The 16,085-nt window shown below is 41.8% G+C and overlaps 1 protein-coding gene across 10 annotated transcripts in view; it reads left to right on the top strand.

Moving 5' to 3' along the window:
- The first annotated feature begins 991 nt into the window (after window positions 1–991).
- The window catches only part of ANKRD31 (ankyrin repeat domain 31), a 75,650-nt gene continuing 60,556 nt past the window's right edge, over window positions 992–16,085 (top strand). For 7 of the 10 annotated variants that reach the window (XR_013925138.1, XR_013925139.1, XM_080373308.1 and 4 more), the window contains exons 1-6: window positions 992–1,217; window positions 2,092–2,144; window positions 3,862–3,941; window positions 7,019–7,065; window positions 7,708–7,802; window positions 8,767–8,807. Coding sequence is in view for 7 of the 10 variants with exons in the window: in XM_080373308.1 (XP_080229434.1) it covers window positions 1,072–1,217; window positions 2,092–2,144; window positions 3,862–3,941; window positions 7,019–7,065; window positions 7,708–7,802; window positions 8,767–8,807 (462 nt within the window). In the remaining 3 variants the exon portion in view is untranslated. Of the gene's footprint in view, window positions 2,145–3,861; window positions 3,942–7,018; window positions 7,066–7,707; window positions 7,803–7,841; window positions 8,808–16,085 lie in introns of those variants that run through there. The other 3 variants (XM_080373311.1, XM_080373315.1, XM_080373310.1) reach the window with 3 other exon arrangements.

The raw sequence follows: 16,085 nt of genomic DNA on the forward strand, positions 1-16,085 counted from the left end.
TAATCACACTTTCATTACTTGGAAAGAGTAAAGTATTTCCAGTGAGATTTCTGGAGTAATTTGATAATACGCACAGCCATTGCTATAATTGCACATGGATATGACTAAGTCAAAGCAAAACAGCAATTTGTACACACTTGCAACAATTACATGTAATTGATATGTAATTTAAGATGGCCTTTAGTGTCTTGCTCTGTTTTGCACAGTTTTTCCATAGCAGCGGGTGATGAATATGGTTTGGCAAGTACTAACAATGCTAATTTTATCAAGTTTACTGGGAGCAGGAGTCACTATCATGATTTGGAATTTACAGTCTGTGCAAGTATATGACATCACACTTTGGGCCATCAAGTTTTTGTATCTGTAGCCGTTGCAGTGGCCTGCCTGCAGCCCAGCTTCACACTGATAGAGGCCACAGGAGCAGCACTGTCCCTGCTGCTGCAGGGATGGAAGGAAAGCTAAGGCAGATTGGGCCTGCCTGAGGAAAGCACTGCTGTGATTAACAGCTGATTGCTGGGTTATGTACGAAAGTGCTACTGCAAATACTGTGAAAATCCTGGCAACTAATAGTTGGTTATCTCAAGTGTATTCCAGCTCTTGAACACACGTACCATTCATTGTGCTCAGGACGCCAACGCCAAATGAGGTTAGCTGCTTAAACGTGGCTGTGGAAGCGCAAGAATTAGAAAAAGGCATTGATTTCAGATGACACGCAGGTCAGCGCATGCCAAGAGCACTTCGTGGCTCTGCTGAACGATGCGCTTGACACGGCCAGAACCAGCGGCCCCACGCCAGCGAGGAGCCACAGGGTACCACCTGCCGCGGCCGCCGGCGTGGGGACAGCACCGCCACCCCAGGCAGACCCCGCCCCAGCGGCGCCGGCGGGGACCCGCCTGTCCCTTCTGCCACCAGCCACGCCCATCTTACCCTGCTCGAGGGGCTGAGCCTGCCGGGGACGGGCCCTCCCCCCAGCCCCGCCCCCAGCCCCGCCAGCCCCGCCCCCAGCCCCCGCCCCGGCTGTCGGTGCCGCCGGCGGGAGAGCGGCGCGCCGCCGGGGCAGGCCGCTCCAAGATGGCTGCCGGCGCCTGGTGTGAGGGGAGTTGCGCGGCAGCCATGGGGGAGCAGGGCGGCGGCAGGGACAGCGATAGCGACGAGACCATCGTGGAGGGCTCTCTGACGGAGAGTGACGTGGAGGAAATGGAGCTCATTAGGAGGAGGTGGTAACGCGGTGCCGCTCTCAGCTGCGCGTATCAGTGCGAGCGCGGCGGCAGGTGCGGCGCAGGGAGCAGGGAGGCGACCCGGGGAGAGGCGGCCCGCCGCCCCCCGCCCCCCCCCAGCCCAGCGGTGGGTTTGATCACTGGAGAACACCATCCAGCCACACACAGGAACCGCCCCTGCCTGCAGTGGACATGCAGTGCAAAGCAGCTGTCTCCGGTTATTTCACAAACGCGTGTTTTTAGGTTTTGGGGTTTTTTTCTCCCCGCCCTCAGAGCACTTGTGCGTGCCCTTGGGCCTAGTGGCTCTCAGCGCTGCATGTGGCCCCGTTTATCCTGTGTGCCCGTGTGGGCTCCGAGCTGCGGCCTCCAGACCCTCCTGAGTAACATTTTAGTAGAATTGAAACGCCTCAGCTCCGAGCGAATAAAGAAAACACTATTAAATAAAATTGCTGATGTTATTTCTCCACAACTTTAACTTGACTCCGTTTTCATGACATGATCTCTTGTGTTCTTTTAGACATGGCAACTCCAAGCAGCTGCACTTCTTTGTACTAGCTTTGTGGCCCGGTATTGGCTTGGAAATATGTAGATTGGTGATGTAATGTACCTCCCAGACTAAGGTTTTCCTGTGCAGGGTAGCTGGTATATCCTCACAGCCTGGGGGTCCTTCACCGTTGGTGTTAGCATTAGAGGTGCACTTGTCACTGCCTGGCGAGTGCTGTCCCCACAGCAGAGGCTCGAGATGGCTGCCCTCAGCTGTCCTTGGGTTCATAGGGCTGAAAAGCAGAGCATACAACTGTTTAATGGCATTATTATTATTATCACTATTATTATAACTATTATAATTATAATTATTTTATTTTATTTTGCAAAGGTTGCCATTTAATTATAAGGACATGGCTTTGACAACTGAAATAATTAATACAGGTAGGACAGAATTCTTTTTTCATTCTGTGTTGGTTTTTTCCATGAACTATTGCTGTGGCCGTTGCCTGAGTCCATGTTATTTCAACTTAAGTGTTGCATGAAGTTCATGCTTAATGAACTGCGTGTGCACTCATTAGATCCACAGTTTTAGATTATATTTTAGAAGAATGACCAGCACATTTTTAATACTTGAAAAATAGGTTTTCTCTTTATTTCTCCATTCTTCATGTGCACTATAACAGGATTCCTGGCTTGGGAAGTGTTTGAACTTTGATGCAGTGATATCCTTTTTATTTAGATATGTGTATTGTGTTTCAGCAGAATAAAATAAATAGAATCAAAACACATAATGGTCATATAAATGGAATCTATACAGATAATAATATGTAACTATAGTTGCATGTGTTATTTAAAAAATAATATTGTTAATATATCCTTTCTTTTTAAATTTAACATACGTTTGGGCAGCGATATTTAGGTGCATGATTTTAAGTGTACTATTAAGTTACTTTAAAAGTAAAGGCATGTACCCTCATTTAAAGCTTTAAAATCTTCCTCAGTAACTCCCTTAGAGCAGGTTGCATGAGCAAGCATGTTGGCATTACATAATAGTTTTACTGGTACCTCCTTGGTATTTTTATGTGATACGTTTAACCTGCATCTTGTACATTCTACTCCAGCAATACAGAGACTAGCTAGTCTGTTAAGTGACACAAGGTGCTATTAGTGTTCTTCCAGATTTTTTTTTTGTTTGGCCTTTTACCAATTTGAAGACCTGAGTGGACAGTCTTTTCTTATCCACTTACTCTGAGTTAATACAGATCTTATCTACAGCCCACTGAAATCTGCTGAAACTTTTCCTATGACTATGAATTCCTGAATCTGAACCTTTCATAGTTGCTCAATAGTTTTTTCAGACGAAAGAAGCATCGTCTGATTTTGAAAGTACCTGTGGTTATCCACTGGAGTTAAAATGTGGTAACATCCAACACACATGGTTTAAGGCATGTTTATTTGGCTCTTTGTTCCGTTTATGGAGTGGGGATTTGTGTGAGGGTTAGGTGGAGGGTTTTTGTCTGTAAATGTAATAGATGATACTTCTAGCACTCTGCCTGTGATATTTTAATTTCAGTAAGTTTATGTGTTCATGTATTTGTGCATATTTGTGCAGGAGCAATTTGGTGATGAGATACGTAACAAAGATTAATTTGACAGCTATTTTATTAATGTTAGTAACAACGTTTTAGTTTTGAAACCTAAGGGTCCAACCTTGGAGGTTCCACCCCCCCCCCCCCAAGAGAAGTTTTTCCTTTGCATAGTCATTAAAGAAAGTATTCTATATGGGAGTACAAATATTTTTAGTGAAATGGATCAGGCAACTTACCAAAATTGCAGTTGTTAGTTTAAAAAATAAGAGGAAAGTGTTAATCTCCAATCCAAACTCAGGGAGGATTCCAGAACACTAAGTGAAATAATAAATTCTGACCCCAGCTGCTTTTATTAGTTTCTGACCTCTCATATGTTGAGTTTCAAAATGTAGTTAGGTAGACTGTTCAACCACTTAAATCCATTGCCTATCAGAAGCTTTGATACATATTCCTCAGTTACAGAGTTATGTCGCAATTTATGGAGTTATGGACAGTTGTGAAGAAATTAAGGCAATGAAAACTTCCTTTAGTTACTGTGTTTTTTTCTGTTTGTTGTTTGTTTTTCCTAGGACCTTCCTCTCCAGAAATCTCTTTTATACAGAAGTTTTGTGGTAACACATATAGTCAGGAGGAAGAACAGATAAATCCAGTAGGTATAAAAATTATAAGTCTCCTGCTACACATATTTAACTATTAATTATTAATAGACCCACTTGGTCTCCTATTCTTTATGTACAAAAGGGCCTGGTGGCTCACAGCTGAAATTAATTTGTTGGCAAGACAGTTGTAAGGTGTGTGGCACATTCTCTCTAGTAATGTATCAAATGTATCTCTTCCCTGGTATTTCATGAAGGTATAACCTTTCAAATTTGAGGAACAAGCCAGGAACAAAGACGAAGAAGCCATGGAGCACAAACTTTTTAGTACGTTCCCTTCAGGAACTGAAAGATAACCATCTAGGTTAATCATGCAAGCATATACCTTTGACTACTCATTATGAGATTAGCTGTGATCCAATGATTAGACAATTTTTGTTTAAAAAAGAAAGACATAATCTGAAGTGCAGAATAAAATGTCTGCTTGCATGATGATGGGGTAATTCTTCTGCTATATGGATAATTCTGCATTCCTGATTTACTAATTAAACTACATTTTAATATATTTGCTGCAGTTGGTAGCTAGCCTATAAACTTCTCTTTCAGTTCAATTGAGCAATCGGCTTTCTACCTACCTATGACACGCTCGTGAAACCATTAGAAAGAAACAGGTTTCTACTTTTTAACTGAGATTGTTTTAAAACCTGTGATTGTTACACTGTCTTTAGCATTGTGGATTCACCAGTCCAAAGACCACTATATATGTAGCCTTATTCCAGTATAAGATGTTTTTTTAAAAGAACAAAACTGCTTCCTAGATGACAAAAAAAGAGATGCTCCTACTGAAGTGAGTGTTTTTACACAGCATTGTAACATTGCAAATTACTTTGTCTCAACCAAATAGTTTGGATAACTCACATTTTTTTGTTTGGGATTTGTTGGGTTTTTTTGCATGAGACCTCCATAGCTTGCTGCTGGCAGCTTGGTCACACGCAGCATGGGGACAGTATAACATTTAAATCTTTCCTCAGTGCTGTAAGGAATGGCATTGGCCTGTTGTCCTTGATACTTGCATATATAGATTGCACCAGTGTGGCTCTTCAGCCACTCTGAGAGCCAACGTGGAATGTGCTTGTGTAGAAGCTTGCTTTCTACTGCATCCTCAGAAATGATCTTATGTGAACACAGCGTCTTGATGTGATGTCATGTAAGGGTGATGCGGCCCAGAGTGGCTGTGAATTTTTTCAGAAAATATACCATCTGTTCCTGTTGTTCCAAAGAGTCTTGGCTTTCTTTGTACTTCACATGGTCAGGGGAGGAGGCTTGAGATACACAGTCCTAGCTTCGATTCTACCACGTAGGATTGTAAAAAAGACTTTTCTTTCACTAGAGATGCTGTAGATACACGGACAGGTTTTGTAGGATTCAGGTTCTCCCCAGCTGACAAGTCGTTTCCATTATCTATTCTATGGCTTGCTTGTTCAGACAGGCCTTGTGATTGTAAGTTTGTGCTTTCACCTTTTTCAGGCTTTCTTTTTTTGCCCAGTTTGTTGAAGTGCACCTAAAATTGTTAGGTGGCACTTAGAACTTTTAAGCATTAGCCTCTTTTTGGAACACATCCAGAGTCCCCTCAGGTAGTTGACTGTATAAATAAGTGCTCAGATGAGAAAAATCAGTTGAGTTTTGCAGGAATTTCCTTGCCTAAAGCAAGAGAGTAGGACAAAAGGCTGTTCCTACTACCTGCAGTCAGTCACCACAGATGCTATTTGTGTAACTTTTATGATTTGAGAGACCTATCAACCAATTGACAATACACTGGTTTTGCTAAGAACCTAATTTTTAGCAGACAAAATAGCTCCTTCTCCTTCTGAGGTACCGTGGTAGTTCATTAAACTTTAGACATCTATCTGAGCAATGTTAGCCAGTCAGAGAGGTTTAGTAGCAGTTCTGCTATCCTCCTGACCTTGCTTGGTCTCTGGATAATGTTGTGTGTAAATACCAGACTGATTCGTTCAAAGGGTGTATTTGGCAAAGTCAGTAACTTTCTGCCAACTATCCCATTGCCATATTTTGGAACATCAGGCAATAATTGTTGCACAAACTGTTTCTAAAGAACCTGTTCTGTTCCAGGGAGCCTTTTAGCAGTCCTTTCTACTGGTTGATCTCTGCATGTTGCTTTTTAGGTCATTGCTAAGACGGTTGTTTTTACTGTGTTGCTAATATCTTGTGCAAGCCAAATAAGTCATCACTTGGTACCTACACCAAGGTGTTATTTCCCAGAGTTTTCCTAGTGCTGTGAATGATCTCCACTGTATGTCGATGATTTGTTTAAAATTGCAGCCAGTATGCTGATAGTCCAGTAGTGATACCCAGTCTTCGGCTCATCTGGAAAAGAACCATTCTGCAGCTCACTTGCCTATTTTAATCATTCCTGGGTTGCCATAGACTTTATATGAAGGCTTTTCTTTCCATAGTAGAGGAAATCTCTTCATTACCAGTCAGAGGTGCAAAAAGTGGATCCAAGCTCCTTTCACTGAGGAGTTTGAATGCAGCTCCTACTTCTGACATTAGCTCTCTCCTTACCCACATGTGCTTTCCTGTGTCTGCATGTGGCCGTCCTTCCACTTAGAGCTTGCTGATGTGCAGATCTTGTCAGCTAAGTTCCATAATTCTGCCTTTTCCAGGGATATTGGAAGTTGTACACTAAATTCTACAGTCTCTCGAGCAGCACCCTGTCTTATTTAATGAAAAGAGGGGGTTGTTACCCCCCAAAAATGTTACAACTGAGAACTGAAATAAAAATAGCTTCTGTTTTGGTCTTTTGATGTATAAAACACCTGAAGTTTAAAGCAATCATATCTTACTTGCATAGGTATGTTTTCGTTCTGGGTGAGTGTCGTCTTTGTAGTCTTAATTTATTTTTCAACATTTTTCCCAAGCAGCGCAAATAAAAAAAAGATTTAAGTGGAACAGGTTTTGTATCTTATTAGTAATGTGTGTACCGATCTGATTTAAAAATTCTGTTTCCCAATTCAATTGTAGAAGGAAGAAGATAAGCATGTAATAAAGCTGAAAAAATAAATAATGAAGTACTTTGTTTACCAACTTGTTAAATATTTTTTTCATTCAGATACCTCAAGAGGCATATGCATCTGACCAGTCTCAGCCTCTACTGCAGTGAGTATAATACATCACACAGGAATTCCAGTCAGACATACTGTGATTAAACAATTCCTTTATTTTCCATTTGTATATTATTTTATTCTTTGTGTTCCATTGTGAAGTGATTTTCTTGTTTGCTTAGCGAAGCATCCGTATTTATGTCAGAGGTAGTTCTGTGTCTGTTGTGGCTCAAACTGTACATGGATTTGGTTTTATGGATGGTGTTACCTTTCATTGTATAAAGGCATAAGCAACAGGAATGACAGTAAACTGCTCAGGGAAAAGCGTTAGACAAATAAACAAAAACATGTAATAAATAATGTTAGACCTTTTGTTCTTCAAAGCTATGAAAGGATTTCAGTAGAAGATGAATTTATAATAGAAATACAGAAAGAAGTAATAAAAAATAGGAAGGGTCATTTTTTCACTTAGAGAATGAATGTACAAATAGAACTCTGCTTAGGAAATCTTGAAGTCTTAATTACTGCATGTCCTTGCAAAGAGAAGTATGCCTCTAAAATAACTGCGGTTGTTTCCACGACTAATTTTAAGTACAAAACTTCATAAATAAACTCAAAGTACTGTAGAAATTTTCTTAAGCTGAGCAGGTACAATTCTTTCTCAGTAAGGACTTTTTCTTGTATTATTTAATTCTAGGGGTTGGATGAAGCGTCTGTCACTTACTGAAAATATTTCTAAGCCTGGTTATTCACTAAATCCTGCAGTAGAGGGGAAGCAAAATAATTCCGTAGGTATGTTGTATTTTGTACAAAACTGGAAGTTGTTCTAGCTGAAGGTGAGTATCCATGTAGGTTTTATTCAGGATTTAACTATATGTGACCTTTACAACAGTTCTTTGGTTTTCATAGTTGTAGTCCAAGAAAACTATGTTAGGATTGTTTGGAGAAATAACTCTTTTCCCAAGCCATTGTTATATTTGCAGCTTAAAATTATTTCATTGCTGTGGCATATTCTGACAAAAGTTGCAGGCCACACGGTACTCAGGTGCCATATGGATGTGTAAGGTAAGCGTGGATGTAACAGTCATTGGGGGTTCCTACATGCTTCTTACTAACATATCCAACAATCAAAGGCTTCTGTAAGAAAGGAGAAACAAAAATGCCACTGGCCACTCAGAGATAGATCTGTCACCTGCTGCTACTTCAGTTGTACTTCTGTTCCTCTGTGCTCCAAAACTGCTGCATCTGTTTTGCTGTCTCCCTATTTGAGCTGATATTTGCTAACCCTAGAATAGAAAACTATTCACTTTATTTCTGATTAGGAAGTTCCCTGGGAATCGCATGAATGTCAAAACACAGGGGTGGAAGCAGGGAGGTTGGGATCAGCCCTTTTCAGAGGCAGTAAATTATTATATTGTTGTAGCTGTATTGTCTAATTGCATTGTAATTACAGAGGGCAGGGAATAGGTCTTATGAAATGGGCAGCAATTCCATCTGCTGATGGCCTCTGGAAACACAGGGCCCTAAATCACCAGTGAGTAAATATGACAGAATAGCCCTGGAATACAATTTATTGACTAACAGAGCCTAACCAGAAACCTTATTGTCAGTTCCACTTAGGGAACATGATTACAGTGATTTTTAAGGTTTGAAAATTCAACCTTAATCAGGAAGTGAGGCCATTTTATTAGAGATTCTGAGAACTTTCAGAAGTGGAAAGTACAACTGAAATATTTCTTTACTCTCCTAAATATAGATATCAAATTGAATGGTTTCCAGAAAAATCCAGAAGAAAAGGTTAGTGTATTTTTACAACTGAATGTATGTGAAATATCATTTAATTTAATGAGCATTAGAGAATATTTTACTGAAAAATACCTGGTTCTTTCATGTTAAAAAGCAGTCATATAGCTGTTGAAACTGACACTGAGCACATCAGGTAAAAACAAGAGATAACCTTTATTTTATGCTTTTGGGGTAGAAACTGGAGTTATTAATCTTGCAGGGCACAGGGGTGGGAGCATAGCGGTAACAGTGAAGTAGGAAAGACATAACCGTGATGCAGAATCTATAAGGGCTGTTATTTAAGCTAAAGTAATGAAGATTTCTAGTAGCTTAAAGCATGTTTTCGAGCAATGAAAGTTATGGGAGAGGCATTAGGAAGGTCTTTGAGGAGGAACAGAGTATCCCTGTTGTTCTCTTAGGGAGCGGTGACTGACTTGTGGACAAAAATAGGTAGCACCAGTTGATACATCTCTTTAGTAATCCTAAAGCTGCTCATGAGTGACAGGTTTCACTGCTGATGAGGTAAAAGTGAGGGAATAGCTTTACCTTTTCCCTCATTTTGCCAGCTTCTTTCTCAGTGAAACTGAAACGGGGATGATTCCACTCCAGTGTGAGCCTATCTACTTGGGTGTTGCAAGGTACTGCTTGTTTTCCTTGCTGTGAGTTTCTGCTGCTTTCTTTGGGCCAACACTAGCACTTGTTTGACCCCCAGTGTGGAGCAAGTTTTGGGGAGCAACTGTCAGATGCTGTTCAGTTTTTTAAAAATGTGCTTAGTTTTCAGCCAGTTTATCTTTTCAGTCCAGCTCCCCAGAAGATTAGGTAAGTGCCAGCGCAGCACAAGAGAGGATGAGGAAATGTACAGCTGAAGGCAAGTGGAAGGTTAGGGACTGTATGAACACTAATTTGGATAAGCTTAATGCAGTCTGAATGTTAGGAGCGTAGTTCACAAATAATACTGATTAGTTTAGTAATTATCTGCTTACAAGCTCTGCTTTTGCACATAAAAGAAAGAAAATCTTGGAGGAAAGAAAGAATTCCCTGACAGCTTTCAGAAAGCACAGTAGCAAAAATTCAACAATATATCCGTGTGAACCATCCAACCCAGAAACACCTTGAGCAAAAATTTAAGGTTTTGCAACCACCGACCTAAACATCCAGTGGTCAGATATTTTCTTGATTCCTTTCTACTTCCCCTCTCCTCTTTTCCTTTCCAGCACTCTCTGCATTCTTGGTTTGCAGTCAGTGAAGTCCAGGCAGCAGTGAAGGACTTGAGCAGATTTCTTTCCAGTTAGTAGAGGAAGTGCTGGCAGCATTTAATGAAGGGATTCTTGGCCTTTGTCTCTATATGCTGTTGTCTGCAGCCGCAACATTACTTGTATCTGCTCTGCTACCTCTTCATTGTTCTCTCCTGTTGCCCTTCTGAGGCACAATGACCTCTGTGCTTTTTGATTTCTAGTCTAAATTCACCCCTGACCCGTTCATTGCTTTCAGGTCTCTGCTGGACAAAGAAGCTGTCATTGAAATTTGCTTTGTTGCTGTTTCTGCAGCAAAAAGTAACTGCTGTTATCAATTCCTATTGCAATGTCATGGACAGTTTTGAGGATTTCTGCAGCACTAGTGACATCAGCTGCCTGGGTCCTATAGAAATGAGAGGACCTCAGTTGGGTATATGTAATGCTTGCTGCCATCAGCAGCTTCTTAGGAAGCCTCCCATTAACTTACGGAGGATACCTCTTCCAGTATTTGTTCTCTGACATCCCAGTATGGAGCGATTTACAGCAATATGCACTGTAATTGTCTGCTGAAATAACCAGCTTAATGCAGAGACCATAGCATTATGACTGTTTAATCTAGTCCCATAGATTTGTACCTGTTTAGAGTTGGATATAAATCAGTTTTGTTTTCCTTTTTTCAGGAAGCCTGATTACAGTTGATGTTGGGGAAAAAACAGTGCTTGCTAAAATTCACCAAAAGCAAATTTGAGACCAGTATGGCAAATTGTTCATGTCTTATAGCAAATACAATTGATTACAGATCAGGTATCCCTTCTCATAGCACAAAGAAAAAAATTAAATCCCCATGGCTACTCCTTTTTGAAAAATATACAGCTACCAATATAGAACTATAATACCAAGTTTATTAAATGAAACATTCTCGTTGTACAGAATTAGTTAAATAGAACACAATCAAAATGCATTGAAACAAAGATTGCCTATCATTAGTCCCTGGAGAATAGGCAGATTGAATGCCTAGAGAATATCTCCAGAGACAGTATTTTAGGAGCCTGGAGTAGGAAGGTTGGAAATAATTGTGAATTACACTTTTTGCATGTTGACTAATGTTGGCACTGGCAAGATTTGACTGCTGCAGGAAAACCTTTTGTGAGAGGAAACAGTGGTCATCACAGGCTATTCACAGCTAGGACAGACACCTTGACAACCAGTCAAGTCACTGGACATGTTAGTTTTATTGATCTATTCCTGAAAATACAAGATAAATTTGTTAAATCCTGAAACCGTAAAGTGTCCCTTGCTGAGTTTTTTTGATCTTGACGATATAGCAGCTCTGATTTCTGTTGTGGTTTGTATGTCAACAGTGGGGCCAGTACTGTTAAACACCTTCGTTTGTGACCTGGAAAATGGAACAGCATGTACCCTTAGCAAGTTCAGAGGCAGTGCTGGAGTGACTGATACACCAGACAGTTGTGTTGCCATTCAGAGGGACCCAGACAGATTGGAGAACTGGGCAGAGAGGAGTCTCATGAAGTTGAGCAAGGGGAAATGTGAAGTACGGCATGTGGGGAGGAATAACCTCAGACATCAGTACCCACTGGGGACCAACTGGCTGGAAGGTATCTCTGCAGAGAAGGTCCTAGGGATCGTGGTGGACAGTAAGCTGGCCTCGAGCCAGTGATGCACACGTGTGGCCAAGAGGGCAAACAATATCGTGGGCTGCACTAGGAAAAACATTGCTTGCAAGTCGAGGGGGCTGGTCCTCTACTCAGAACTTGTAAGGCAGCCTCTGGAATACTGCATCCAGTTCTGCATCCTCAGTACAGGAAAGATACAGACACATTGCAGCGAGTCCAGCACAGGGCCATAAAGATGATTACAGGGCTGATGCATCTAGTTCTCTAAGGCCTTTGATGTGGTCCCCTACAACACCCTTCTCTAGATTAAAGAGAGGATTTGATGGATGGATGGTTTGGCGGATGAGGAATTGGTTGGATGTATGCATCCAGAGGGTAGGGGTCAATGGCTCGATGTCCAGGTGGAGATCAGTGACAAGTGGTGTTGCTCAGGGGTCACTATTGTCACCAGTACTGTTTCATATCTTCAGCAATGACATAGACAGTAGGATCTAGTGTACCCTCAACAGGTTTGCAGGTAACAGCAAGCTGAGTGGTGCAGTTGACATGCCTGGGGGCTGGGATGCCATCCAGAAGACCTGGACAAGCTCAAGAAGTGAGCCCATGTGAACCTCAGGGGGTTCAGCAGGGCCAAGGACAAGGTCCTGCCCCTGGGTTGGGGCAATCCCCGGTATCAGTACAGGCTGGGGGTGAAGGGATTGAGAGCAGTGCTGTGCAGAAGGACTTGGGGGTGTACCAGTGCATGAAAAGCTGGCCATGAGCCAGTAATGTGTGCTCGCAGCCCAGAAAGCCAGCCAAATCCTGGTCCGCATCAAAAGAAACGAGGCCAGCAGGTCGAGGGAGGTGATTCTGCTGCTCTACTCTGCTCTGGTGAGACCCCACCTTGGAGTACTGCATCCAGCTGTGGAGCCCTCGGTGCAGGAAAGACATGGACCTGTTGGAGGGGGTCCAGAGAAGGGCTCCCAAAATGATGGGAGGTGTGGAACACCTCTGCTGTGAGGAAAGGCTGAGAGAGTTGGGGTTGTGCAGCCTGGCAAAGAGAAGGCTCTGGGGAGACCTTGTAGTGGCCTTTTGATACTTAAGGGAGACTTTTTAGCAGGGCCTGTTGTGATAGGACAAGGGGTGACGGTGTTAAACTAAAAGAGGGTGGGTTCAGGCCAGTTGTAAGGAAGACATTTTTGTAATGAGGGTGTTGAAACACTGGCACAGGTTGCCCAAGGAGGTGGTAGATGCCCCATCCCTGGGAACATTCAAGGTCGGGTTGGACTGGGTTCTGAGCAACTTCATCTAGGTGAAGATGTCCCTGCTGATGGCAGGGTGTGGGTGGACTAGATGACCTTTAAAGGTCCCTTCACTATTCTGTAATTCTATGATCTTTTGTATAAGAGGACAGGCCAAGAGAGCTAGGGCTGTTCAATCAAAAGAGAAGACTTTGGGGAGATCTTACTGACATCTATGAACACCTGACAGGAAGGAATGAACATGAGGGAACCATACTTCTCAGTAGTGCCCACTGATAGTAAAAGAGGCAGTGGACACAAAGGAAAAAGAAAGAAGTCCCATCTGAACACAAAACAGTACTTTTTAACTGCGAGGGCGGTCAGACAGTAGAACAGGTTGCCCAGAGAGGCAATGCATTTTCCGTCTGTGTAGATACTCAGAACCGGACTGGACATGGTCCTGGGCAATCTGCTGCAGTTGTACTGCTCGAGCAGCAAGGTTGGACTAGATGATCTCAACAGGTCCCTTCCAGCTTCAACTGTTCTGTGATTCTCTGTGTACCTCTCATGTCCCAGTATATTGCAGTAGTGTTCTGCTTAGCGTTCGCAAAAAAGCTGGTAATGTTGTTCCAAGCCTTAACTCCTTTTTAGTGATTCTCTTACATGTATGTATTGAAAGGTTGAACTCTGTGTTGTTTGACTAAGAGCTAGCAGATACGGGAGTCCACTTAACATTTCCACTCCAGCTTTATTATTTACATTTCAGTATTATTTTATCTTGTAACATTTGTAAGCCACAGTCTGTGACACCGAATAGTCACCAATTTCTCAAAGATGCGGGGAAAAAAAAATCCTTGCTTGTCAAAATTCACCAAGATGATGTGAATGCACTGACATCTGCTGGAGCTGACCAGCCAGGTCTAAGCTTGCTCGTGTAGTGCAGGAGGAGAGGTAGACATCTAAGGCTTAGGCTAAGCCTGGCTCGCTCACTGGCCTTGGGTGCAGTGAGTTTATTAACTCATAGTTTTTATATCCATGGTGAAGTAATTTGTTTTTCTAGATGAGACCTCTGCATGACTTCCTTGTCCACCTGCTTTCTCTGGTGTAAGATTCTGACTCGGCTGAGGCCAGAGTTGGCTGTGGCCACGATCAGTAGTTACCCAGCATGTGCTCACTGGGTAAAATGGGGAGATGAGATTCTGGGCTGATGCTAGAAGGTCAGCAGGATTTGTGCCTGGATTAAGGAGCACTTTGATTTGGATTTGCACTGGGAATAATTGAGACATGAGGATAGTGGCATTTAAATCAAGGCTTTTGAAGCAGCTCATGCTTAGTGGAAGAGTTTCGCAGATGCCGTGAGATGGCTGGTGTGCAAACCCTGAGAAGAATTAACAGCCTCATGCCAAAGAGATGACTTTTTCTCTTTGGCATTCTTGCATAGGAACCCCTTCTTAAAATTGATTGCTCTTTTGGCATAGGATGGACTTAAACTTGCGTTTACAACTATGTTGAAATTTTACTGCTGAGCTACTGACTTGAGGGGGAATCTTGTTCCTCCTTTGAGTAAAACTTATGTGTGTGCAGACTGGGGTCCATAGGAGAGAGAATTCCTTGTTCTGATTCAGTTCCCAGATGACTCAGCATTTCTCCTTCAGCAGCCTCTCTGTATGCCCTGGGGCTTTAAGTATTTTTGTGGATAACTGGCAGCTGAGGATGGATTTTAGGGAGGGAAGGTTTCGACTTTTACTATATTCTACAGATTTTAATTACTTGTCGACAAGCAAGTCCCGCAGGATTTTGCCAACAGAAATGCATGATGAAGAAATTCAGGCATCTGTAGTTGGATGGGAATTTTGAGAACACCAGTCACATTTAAGTTTTGGATTTCAGTTGGCATCTGGATTTTTAGAATCTTGCAAAATTAGTCATTTATGCCTGCCTGATTCTTCTCCATTAATAAAAATGTGAGTTTCACCTGCCCTTCAACAAACGCACCAAGCCTTTTTCTTAGGAAATTTGTCATATGCATAGACAGTGTTTATACCACTTTATACCACTTGTTTCTTCGGGTACAGAAAGTTACGTCAGTGGGCTTTTTTCCCAGTTGTTAAAAGTCTGCACAAGTTAGAGAAGTGGTCTAAAAAGAAACTGTCATTCAATACAGCAAAGTAAGAAGCAGTCAGTAATTAAGAAGGAACAATTAGCTCAAAAAGGAAACTTTGCCACACAGGTACAAGATAGCAAACAGCAGATCAGGGAATATTTTTTCAACAAAGAATCAGGGTTTTATAATGACTAACAAACTGAATATGAATCAATACTGTTAGGTTTCTTCCTTTTCTGTTTTATTGTTCATGAGCTTTATCAAAATTATGTTACCAGTGTTTAAAGGATTCTTGCACTGCCTACTATTGCCACTTGGTGGCAGCAAGAGTCTAAAAATGTAGTGCAGGAGATTTTCCTAAGATCCAGTATTACTAAGCAACAGCACGGCTATATGCGAACGTTGTATAGATAAAAACAGTTACAGGTCTGCTGAGGCATCTGATTTTCTCCTACAGAAGCATTTGAAACAGGGATAGGAAAAACTGGAGAAGTTATTTATTGGTGTAAAAGTGAGTGCATCTGTTGAAAGTAACTGAAAGTGATTAGAAAAACAGTAACAGTATTACTTTTCCAAGAACAGTTATGGTTTTATGGTTCTGTACTCAGTGTGGAAACTCAAATGGACAGCCTCCAAACATACTTCTAAGGTTTTGAACTGAAGCTTGTGAGGCACATATGCTCCATACCTGTGTGGGATCCACATAAACACATGATCAAAGCTCATATATTGTGCTTTACTACCTATGTTTTTTATATTACTGTGAGTCTGTTCACTTTTGTTATTTCAGGGTGACAGAAATTTTTAATGCCTTCCTTTTAAAGTCCTCTAACGCCCTCAGGTCATTGGCAATGGCATAATGTCTTTTGCTTTATAACAGATTGTTTCTCCTACTCTGGATTTTCACTGCTAAGGGGGGTCAACAGCTGAAGTGCTCTACTTTTGAAACTGAGGACTCAGTCTAACTCTTGTGAAGAAATTTTATGAGTTCTTAGGGAAGACTCTGAGCTTTGTGTTTTATGCAAAAGCTGCAAATAGAATATATGTGTATATGGATGACTTCTAAAGTGAATGTTAATTACATTTTTAGAAAAAGT

Source organism: Falco punctatus (assembly GCF_963210335.1).
Source record: "Falco punctatus genome assembly, chromosome: Z".
Taxonomy (NCBI): domain Eukaryota; kingdom Metazoa; phylum Chordata; class Aves; order Falconiformes; family Falconidae; genus Falco; species Falco punctatus.